This window comes from Gallinula chloropus, assembly GCF_964237585.1.
Source record: "Gallinula chloropus genome assembly, chromosome: 21".
NCBI lineage: Eukaryota > Metazoa > Chordata > Aves > Gruiformes > Rallidae > Gallinula > Gallinula chloropus.
This window is the reverse complement of record NC_140106.1, coordinates 9,044,712-9,055,255: the sequence shown is the minus strand read 5'-3', so window position 1 is coordinate 9,055,255 and position 10,544 is coordinate 9,044,712. Positions and strand designations below refer to the sequence as shown.

At 64.5% G+C, this 10,544-nt stretch overlaps 1 protein-coding gene across 1 annotated transcript; it reads right to left on the bottom strand.

Annotated features, from left to right (window-relative positions):
* Positions 1 to 5,535: 5,535 nt before the first annotated feature.
* On the bottom strand, positions 5,536 to 8,115 carry REEP4 (receptor accessory protein 4; the record flags this gene model as incomplete). The annotated part of the gene is made up of 8 exons (XM_084273970.1): positions 5,536 to 6,192; positions 6,273 to 6,442; positions 6,538 to 6,670; positions 6,876 to 6,989; positions 7,116 to 7,236; positions 7,346 to 7,422; positions 7,593 to 7,665; positions 8,084 to 8,115. 8 exons carry the CDS (start codon positions 8,113 to 8,115, stop codon positions 6,127 to 6,129), a joined length of 786 nt encoding a protein of 261 aa, XP_084130096.1. The 3' UTR covers positions 5,536 to 6,126.
* Between the last annotated feature and the right edge of the window lie 2,429 nt (positions 8,116 to 10,544).

Genomic DNA, 10,544 nt, shown 5'->3' with positions numbered 1-10,544 from the left:
CCCGGCACGCACCTACCTGCCTCCACCACGGCGCAGGTGAGGAAGACGAGGGCATGGATAGAAGAAGGCAGCCCCGGTTCCCCCCCCCTCACCCCTCAAATCCCCCCTCCCCTTTACCCAGCACCAGGCATGATGGCCGTGAGAGCTTTCACTAATCTGCACCCAGTGCTTAAGGAGAGGGGGGGAGGAAAAAAAAAGAGGAAAAAAGGGAAAAAAAATACCCCCCCCCCCCAAAAAAAAACCCAACCCCACGTCAAACCTTCAGGAGTCTGGAGGCTGCAGCGGAGCGGAGGGCACGGGAGGACACTCACTCCCACACGAGCAGCTTTCTGGGAATTAGGGCCACAGCCCAACTGCTCTGGCAGGCTGCGTTCCCCTCCAGCCCTGGCTGCCGGTACGGGGTGGCCTGGGCAGCCGCCTCTCCGGTACGTACGGCCCCGTAGCTGTAGGGTCGGATGCTGCTCCCAGCCCTAATCTCCTGCTTTTCCCTTGGGGAGGTGAGTAAGCATGGCTAATCCCGCTCGCTTCGCTGCTGCTGGGGAGAGAAGGGATGCTCTCCCCAAGATTGGGGAGGGGGGCTGTATCCTGACACTACCCCCCCCACACACACACACACCCTGCCCTTCCTAACCCCCCCCTCCCCCCCCAAGGAGGGGGGGATAGCACCCATCACCCCTTCCCTGGGCACCCCTTGGGTACGGTGTGCCCTCGAGGTGGAGGTTGGGATAGGGTAAGGAGATGGAGGCAGTAAGGGTGGCTTGTGTCCCCCCTCCCCAAATCAGGAGGGACCAGCCATAGAGTGGGGACAGGGGGGGAATCACAGCTGCCTACAACCCACCCACCTTTGCTGGCGTCCCTTGTGCCTGGTGCCGGCACCCAGGGGGATGCTCAGGGGGGATGCAGGACTCAGTGCTGGATGGTGCCGGATGCTCCCTTCCCCACATCCCTCCTTCCCATCCCAGGAGGAGAAGACAGGCAGGACAAGATGTCCCATCCCAGCAAACCCCGGTGCAGGGGCACAGTGCCCATCCTGTGCCACCCACCCCCTTGAGCCCCCCCCCCTCTCCCACCCAGGACTCCTGTTTACCCAGTGCCAAATACCTTGATGTAATTAAAAGCTCGCCCCTGGGGCTGAGGGCTTAGGATGGCAGCCAGGGACACAGGCTGCCCACTCACTCAGGTCCCCACAGCACCTACCTGGGAGCAGCCAGGGTCTCTCACCCTCAGCCTGGACCCCTCTTCTATCCCCACCACCCTGCCATGGTGATGGGCAGGCTGGCACGTGCCAGGAGCCACCAATGATGGGCAGCCTGCTCAGCTCCAGAGCAAGGCAGTGCCTCAGTTTCCCTCAGCGCCCGGCGATGCTGCGTGGTCCCCAAAGGCTGGTCCCCAAAGTCCTCAGGGAAAAGCCTCTGGTGTCACCGTGGGGACGTGGCACCAGCCCTGCAATGCCAAGCCAGACCCATCCTCAGTGCCCACGCGAGCAGGGTCGGGCTGAGAGCAGGGCTGGCTGGGGACAGACGGGTCCCCGGGGGGGAGGGGGGTGAAGGGAGGGGAGGGGGGGGGGCACAGGCGGCTGCGGGAGGGGGTGGAACGCAGCATTCCTTCAGTCGTGTCCTCCCACACTCCCGTCACCTCAAACGCCCCTTCCTTGGCCCCTCCTGCGCTTCCCACCCGCCATCCTCTTCCTCACCATCCTCTTCCTCACCAGCGACAGCAGCCCCGGGGAGGGTGGAGGGGGGGCAGGTGTGTGTTTGAGGACACCATGACTGGAGGGGGTGGTTTGCAAGAGAGATGCTGTGTGCCCCCTCAGCATGGGGCAGGGAGGTCTTACCTGCCCGATGGTGTGGATGGGAGTAGGGGATGGGGGGTGGGGAGGGGGTGGTCATGGTGTCTTTCAGCCCCTGCCCACCCGAGCCCCCCCACCCACGGGCAGCATTCTGCCTGTGGGTCCGCATGGCTCCTCCTTGCCCTCTGCGGCGGGAGGCAGCTGAGAGCTCCCTGGGGCTGCCAGGAAAGAGCCTGCCTTGAAACAACAGGCGTAATTATGCTTTTGATACTGTCTGCTAAAAATACAGCGCTGCGCCGGGAGCCATGTGTGTGCGGCCTCACATGGCTCTGCCCACAGCAGCTGACTCGGCCGCCGAGAGAGCTGGGGATGAGGGGAAGCCAGCCGGGGTGAGGGGAGCACAATTGGGGTGAGGGGAAGCCAGCTGGGGTGAGGGGAGCCCAGCTGGGGTGAGGGGAAACCAGCCGGGGTGAGGGGAGCCCAACTGGGGTGAGGGGAGACCAGCTGGGGTGAGGGGAGCCCAGACAGGCTGAGGGGAACCCAGTTGGGGTGAGGGGAGCCCAGTTGGGGTGAGGGGAGCCCAGTTGGGGTGAGGGGAGACCAGCTGGGGTGAGGGGAGACCAGACAGGCTGAGGGGAACCCAGTTGGGGTGAGGGGAGACCAGTTGGGGTGAGGGGAGCCCAACTGGGATGAGGGGAAGCCAGCCGGGGTGAGGGGAGCCCAATTGGGGTGAGGGGAAACCAGCTGGGGTGAGGGGAGCCCAATTGGGGTGAGGGGAGCTCAACTGGGGTGAGGGGAGACCAGCCAGGGTAAAGGAAGCCCAATAGGGGTGAGGGGAGCCCAGACGGGGTGAGGGGAGCCCAACTGGGGTGAGGGGAGCCCAACTGGGGTGAGGGGAAACCAGACAGGGTGAGGGGAACCCAATTGGAGTGAGGGGAGCCCAGCTGGGGTGAGGGGAGCCCAGCGGGGGTGAGGGGAGCCCAGGGGAGCCCAACTGGGGTGAAGGGAAGCCAGCCGGGGTGAGGGGAGCCCAAGTGGGGTGAGGGGAGACCAGACGGGGTGAGGGGTAGGGGAACACCCGGACCCCCCCCCCTGCAGCAAAGGGGTTGGCTTGTAGGAGGGTGCTGCACTGCTAGGCACCCCCCCAGCCCCCCAAGACAGCTCAGCACCCCAGAGGTGGCACCAGCATCACACCACCACCCCCCAAGAAGATGCCCAGGGTTGGGGGCAGTGGGGTGGAAGGGGCTGGGGAAGGGGCTGGGGAAGGGGCTGTGTGAGCATGGCTGGGGTGCTCGGTGCCCCCAGTGTGGGGTGGGGGTGTGGGGTGGGGGTGTGGGGTGGGGGGGGGGGCTCAGCTGGTACCCAGCAGCAGCACGTGGGGAGGTGTGAGTGGCTCTGGGGGGGGCACCCAAAGCCACCAGCAGATCCCCTTAATGAGTAACACCCCCTGCCCCCCCTCCCTCCCCGTGACCTGGCGCTCCCCAGGGAGGGAGCAGAGCCAGCCATGGGGAGCAGGGCCAGGGCTGCCACCCCCCCCCCCCACCTCCCCCCCCGCCCCCCCGCAGCCTCCAGCCACGACACCCCCCTGAGCACCGACCTTTGGCAGTGCCAAGGCACCAGCTCGTGCCATCTCCGGGCTGCTGCCCACCAGGAACGGGCAGTACCCCCCCCTCCCCTCCCCTGGGAAGGGGGCAAAAGGGCACCAGCTGCCCAGCCTTTTACATCACTCTCCCCTGGAACACCACAAGCATCCCTATCCCGCTGGGAGAGGGGACACCCCTGCGTCACCCAGCACCCCTGCCAGGTCTCTGGGACGCTGGCAGAGCAGGGAAGCCCCGGGATGGGAGCGGGGAAGCTGGCAGGAGCCACGGGGCATGGGCAGTAATGCCATCCCAGCAGGGAAGCTGCTTACAGGGAAGGCGAGCTGGTGGCTTACATCACCCCCCCTACCCCCCCCCCCCCAATCCCAGGGGGATGCTTCACCCCACCGACGGCAGGGATAGACTCTCTGAGGTGAAGGGACCCTCACAGGGGTACCAGCCTGAGCTCAGCAGCCCCCTCCCCAACTGCCAGCATTGCTTGGTACCCCTTTCTCCTGGTACCCCCTCCCCATGGCCGGGCAAGCTCAGGTCAGCCACTTAATTGCTGGGCTGGGGCGCTGCCAGCAGAGGGAGATTAGGGCTTTGCTGACTGCAGCCTGGCACAGGCTCGTGAGCTGACGCAGCTGGGATCAGCACCGGCACCCTGCCTCAGCCCCAGGATGGGGATGGACACACAGGTGGTACCACCCCGAGCAGCTTTTGTCCCCTCCTTGGGTTACACTCCCTGGGGGGGGGGACACAGGAGAGGCTTGCCAAAAGAGGGGTGCACTGCCAGGACTCCTGGCTCCCTCCCCAGCTCGCTCTCGGCGATGCTCGTGCCTCAGTTTCCCCAAGCTGGTCTCCACTGTCCTCCCACCCTGCTCATGCTCCAAGGCTTCTCCCATCACACAGCTTGTCCCCACATCCTCCTCCCAACCCTGGGTGGGGAGGCCCAAAGGGCTGTGTACCCCACCCTGGGTGTACCCCACCAGCCAGCTCAGCATCAGGGCGGCAGGGAAGCAGCCCCAACAGCCTCCCCGGGGCTGTATCCTTGGAGGAACTGTGCTCTCCTTAAGCGGCTTTAGGGGGGATTATAGGGGCAGCCCCCCGGCCCTTGCGCTGTCCCCACCCAGCCTTCCCTTCCCTGCTGCTTTAAGTAATCGTCTCTGAGACAGTTTTCCGTGGCTAATCCAGCCACCTCCACCTAATCTGCTCCAACACCCCTGCCTGCCCCTGCCTGCCCCCTGCCAAGCTCCACGGGGGGATAGTTCCCTCCCCTGGGGAGGCTGTGGGGAGAGGAAGAGGGGGGGGGACACTAACCCTCTCCATGTCCTGGGAAGACACCCCCCACAAAGGCAGAAAGCAATCAGGGGCTAAAAATAAAGGTGGCCTGAGGGGTGAGGGCAGGATGGATTGGGAGCGAGGGGATTGATGCCAAAGAGCAGGGCACCAGGGGACAGGAGGGCTGGCAGGGGCACTGCGACCCAAGAAGGGACACAAGCAGCATCGTCACCTTGTGTCACCCTGCTTGTCCCAGCCCCCCTGCCCCAAAGGCTTTGTGCCCACACCCAGGTAGGAGATGAATCCCTGGGGTGGTGGGGGGGAGTAAAGGGAGCAGAGATCCACCCCCCCCCAAGGGGAGATGGGGGAGCCTGGGCAGGGGGGAGGCAGCTGCCTGTGGGGACAAGGTAGGGCTGGTGGCCAGGATGGGGATGTCTGTCTGCAGCCCTGGTAGTATGCCGGGGGCTCGGGTGTCCCAGGGGGGGCTAAACTGCTGCTGCCACACTGTGGGGGACACAGCTACTGCAAGGGGCTGAGATGCTCCCCAGCATCCACCTCCCTGTCACCTCACCCCAAAATCCCACGTGCACCCCAGCATCCACCTCCCTGTACCCCCCCAACCCCAAAATCCCATGCACACCCCAGCATCCACCTCCCTGTACCCCCCAACCCCAAAATCCCATGCACACCCCAGCATCCACCTCCCCGTACCCCCCAACCCCAAAATCCCATGCACACCCCAGCATCCACCTCCCTGTACCCCCCCAACCCCAAAATCCCATGCACACCCTGGCATCCACCTCCCTGTGTCCCCCTCAACCCCAAAATCCCATGTGGCCCACAAGGTCCCTCCCAGCTCCAGGGGAAGGGGACAAGTCCTGTGGGTGAAAGTCTAAGACAAGGTTTATTTCTCCATATCAAGACCCCCCCTGTTTTGGGGGGCAGGGAATTGGGGGGTGGGAATAACATTAAAAGCCACATAGTGCCAGGCAGGGCACGGGTCAGGCACCAGCGCCCCAATTCAAGTGTGGGGGTGTCAGTCTGCAGCCGTGGGGGTGTTGGGGGGGGGGTGGCCCTGGCCAGGGGCTGTATCTTTGGCTTCAGAGGACAGACGGACAAGGCACGTCACTGTTCCCAGGGAAGAGGGGCTGTGGGGAGTTAAGGTAGCAGCAGGAAAAGGAGGAGGTGGGGGGGGGGATTACGGGGTGGGCAGAGCCCATAGTGTTTTATGGGGTGGGAGGGGGGGTGGACCCCACGCTGACCTGCAGCAGCAGGGTCTGAGCTGCCCCCCCCCCCACTCCACGAGGCAGCCGGAGGTGCGCGGTGCAGCCGGGCAAGCGCAGAGGTCAGAGGAGGTATATTACAGTGTAACACCACCACTGCAGCCAGGGATGCACCAGCCAGGGCTTCCTCCTGGATGCTGCAGCAGCAAAACTCAAGTTAAGACTCCTGGCGTGAGGTTTCCCCACGGGCAGGTCAGATGTCCTGCTCTGGAGGAGTCACTTTCTTCCTGATCCGGGGGCGTGTGATCCGGGAAGAGCCCTGGGGCAGAGGGAGGGATGGGTCAGGTCCCCCTCGCCCCAGCCTGACACCCCTGTGTACCCCACACTTCCCCATGATACCTCCTTGACCGATGTCCTCTTCCTTGCTGCACGCAGGCTCTGGCTGCGGGAGGGGGGTTTGGAGTCCCAGGAATAGGGCAAAGGCTCGGGCAAGACCTGTGACTCCGAGCACATCTCCTCTTCCTCCGTCTCACTCTCGTACTGCCGGCTGGCTGAAGGCATAGGGTAGGCTGGGGACAGGGATGGGGGGTGGGTCACACAACAGCTCTTGGTACAACCCTCCCCCCAACCCAGGACCTCGCTTGAACCTCTGTGATCAGCTCACCCAGCAGCTGCCTGCGGCTCTCCTGCTCCTCCAGGTACAGGGGGTCCTGGTAGTGCACGGGGGCTTCGTCGGGGATGGAGCGCAGGTCCTGCATGCTGAAGCTGCGGAGCCGCCCGGCCAACGCACCCTGGCTCTGGGAAGGAGGATGGGAAAGCTGGAAACGAGCCCACAGGGCAAACCCCAAAATACCAGAGCACCCCAACACACAGGGATAGGCACCAAGGTGATCCCACCCAGGCACCCGCACCACCAATGCCACCCGTGCCGGGGTGAGAGCTCCCTCCCAGAGCTGAAGCATCCTTAGGGAAGCAGAGAGCAGCCTGCCCTGATCCTGGTACCTTGGCAGCTGCCTGCACAGCAGCCGTGGCTGCCAGGTTGAGGCCCCTCTTGCCGTAGCGCACCATCATCTCGTAGCCACGCTCCCGAGCCCGGATGACATACGTGTCGATGTCCTGCCGAGAGAAGCAGGGTGGTGCTGAGCATCCACAGCCCAGGGAGCACACAGCCCTGGCTTGGAAGGGCTGAGCTCCCCCCTTCACCCCCCAGGAAGACCCCTCCCCACGCCAGGCAGTCGGTACCTTCTCCTTTTTGGACAGCGTGGGGTGCACGAATTTGCGGTAGAGGAGGCTGGACCCCCGGGTGTAGGGGGAGAGCAGCCAGAGGACAAAGGCCATCTTAACCTCGTAGTAGAAAGGAAACCTGATGGAAAGCAAGGTGGGGGGGTAGATGGGGGATCTGAGGAAGCATCAGGTCTGGAGACCTGGCTTTGTTTCCCCCATCCCACCCCCATCTCCTGCACCAGCCTCACCAGGAGATGAACAGGTCGGTCAAGGTCTCTGTGGCCATGAAGAGAGCAAAGACGATCCAGTACATCATCCAGCGGACCTGTGGGGAGTGAGAGAGCCTCTCAGCCCGGGGCTGGAGCCCCCCTAGGAAGGAAGGAGCAGCCAGGAAGCAGCAGCCCAGAGGTGGAAGCCCACAAAGGAGCCCGGGAAGGAAGGAGCTGCCCAGGGCTGGAGCCCCCTGGGAAGGAGCAGCCCAGGCACTTTACTCACATATTCCCGGATGTTTTTGGTCTTCACGGCTTTGTAGGAAGCGTAGGCAGGGTAGAGCATCCCAAAGACCAGCCTGTAAGGGAGGAGGGCTGTGAGGCACGGGGCAGCGGGGGCTGCCTGTCCCAACGCCGCAGCTCACCCACCACGTGCCGGCCCAGGAGTCGCTGGGGAAAGCGACAGCACCGGCTGGGAGCCTCGGCGGTAAAACCAGCCCCCCAGCACCGGGCTGCTCCCGCGAACTCGCTTCCCGGGGGACCCCGCCCCGGGGGGCTGGGGATGCTGCCCGCCCGTTCAAGCGGGAGCCGCGGGTTCGAATCCCGCGGGCACCCCCCACCGCGTAGCCTCAGCCCCTGAGTGAGCATCCCCTTCCCTCCGGGCAGACACCCCCCTACACACACCCACCCCCCCCCCAACCCCGGGTACCGCCGCCGCGCAGCCCCGGAGGCACCGGGACCACCCCCACCCCCCCCCAAACCGCGCCCCCCACTCACACGATCACCCGACTGAGCATCCAGGACACCATGGTGCTGGCGGGCCCGCAGCCCCGAGCCGTGCCGGGCAGCCCCGGGCAGGCAGACCCCCCACTATCGCCCCCCGGTTCTCACCCACCCCCCTCCCGGTGGCGGCAGCGGCGGCCGGAAGCGAAGGGACCAAGTCGAACGGTGCAACGGCCGGTACCGCGCATGCGCACTGGCCGAGCCCCGGTGGGCCCCACCGCTGTTAAAAGGGCCGCGCCGGCCCTTAAAAGGGCAACAAACTCGCCGCCGCGTGTCCCGCGCCCCTGTGCGCCCAAATCCCGCCGTCCTGGAATCTCCTGGGCTGGGAGGGACCTGGAAGGCCCATCCAGCCCGACTCCTGGCTCCACACAGCCCAGCTCAGTCAGAGCTGGCACTGAGCGCATCATCCAATGGCCTCTTGCCCTCAGCTCAGGCTGTGACCCCTTCCCTGGGGAGCCTGTGCCAGTGCCTGACCCCCCTCTCAGCACAGAACCTCTTCCTGACACCAGCCTAAACCTCCCCTGGTGCAGCTTCACCCCGTTCCCTGGGGTTCTGTCCCTGGTCCCCAAAGAGAGGGGAGAGATCGGTGCTGCCCCTTCGCTCCCCTTGTCAGGAAGCCACAGACCCCATGAGGTCTCCCCTCAGCCTCCTCTGAACAATCTCAGGACCTTCAGCCTCTCCTCAGGAACCTTCCCCTCCAGACCCTTCCCCATCCTCCCTGCCCTCCTCTGGACACTCTCCAATAGTTTCCAGTCCCTCTTGTCCTGTGGCACCCAAACCTGCCCCCAGGGCTGGAGGTGAGGCCACCCCAGTGCAGGGCAGAGCAGGACAATCCCCTCCCTGGCCCAGCTGTGCCGTGCTGGATGCACCCCAAAAATCTAGTGTTTGTGGTTGTTTTTTACAGCAAGCAGGCAGGGAAGGTGGTGGTGGTGGGGAAAGACCTTTTGCCTGATGCTGGGGGCTTCTTCTCTGTTGTTGGTTTGGGAGGGGAGGGGGGTTTTGCGATGCTCCAGCAGAGTACATGAGCAGCGCAGGGTGTGCTGAGCATCCCCCCCCCCCACACTGCAATACCAGGGCTGTAAGAGGGCGGGGAGGGCAGGGCTGCGGGAGCTGGGGGCTTGGGCGGAGGTGGGAGCGCTGCCAAGGCCGGCGGCACCCCGATTGTGTTGATTCAGCGGGGTCTGGCCCCAACCGCAGCGAAATCCCCTCCCCGGCACGCCTCACCTGGGCGCTGCCGTGTCGCTGAACCCCAGCCAGGGCTCTGCGGCAGGCGGGGGTGGATCCCTGCGAGATGCTCAGGAGAAAGAAGGAAGCTGCTTCCTCTTCCCAAAACCAGAGTGGGGCTCCGGGTCGTGTCCCCCCGCCCCCCCCCCCCCCCGCCATCGCCTCTCCGGGCCACTTTGGCTGTGCATCCCCAGTGCAGTGGTCCAGGGCATCCCAGCTGCCCTTATTCCAGTGGCAGTGGGATACAGCTGCACCCCCCTGCAGCTGCTCCCTGTCCTTCCCGCCTGGCTTGAAAATCTGCTCTTATCCTGGTAAGGGGAAACTGAGGCAGGGAAGTGTGGCAATGCCCTGTTGCTGCACCAGTTAGGGATGGGCACTCTGCCCTGCCCAGCACCCTGGGGAAAGGCCAGATCTGGCTGCTGGGGCCTCACTGGGGAAGGGATAAGGTTCAGATGCTGCAGCCACCGAGGTCAGACTCTGCTCCCCAAATCCTGCTGTGCCCCCAGGGCGCCTGTTGCTTTTGAGAGGATCTTTATTTGTGAACTTAATTGGTGGTTTTTTCACATGCATATTTATATACCTGGGGGCCAGGGAAACCCTCCCCTAAAAAAACAGCCTTGTGCTGGGTGCAGCTTGGGGTGCAGCAGGCTCCCCCCCTCAGGGAAACACCTCCTGCTTCCCCCATCCCACCGTGAATCGAGGCGCCTGCAGCCAAAAAAAGACCAGGCAAGCCATGTGTGGGGCCTAAAGGACCCCAAAACAAGGGGTTCCCCCCTCCTTGGGCTTGTGCAAGGAAAGGGGTGCTGCAGGATGCTGCCTGGAGTGGGACCCTGCCCCGGGTAGGGGGGTGCACGAGGCGGTTTGTGGGCAGATGCAGGCAGGGCTGGGTGTCACAGTGTGTTTATTGTGTGTACACCTTGGGTCCAGCTGGGATGTGGACAGAGGGGGACGGGGACAAGCCAGCTCTGCTTCCATGGAGACAGCATCCCGCTGGCCTCGAGCATCCCGTCTGGCTTGGGTATCCCATCCACTTCGGTGCATCCCATCTGCCTTGGAGCACCCCGGTATCCTGGGAGCATCCTGGTATCCTGGGAGCATCCTGGAATCCTGGGAGCATCCCGTCCAGCCCTGCCCACACACAGTCCTGCCTGCTGCCCCACTGCTGTGCCCCCAACTTCCCTTCTCCCCACACCTCCAGCTCCTGCACAGTGCAGGCAGAGGGACCCATGAC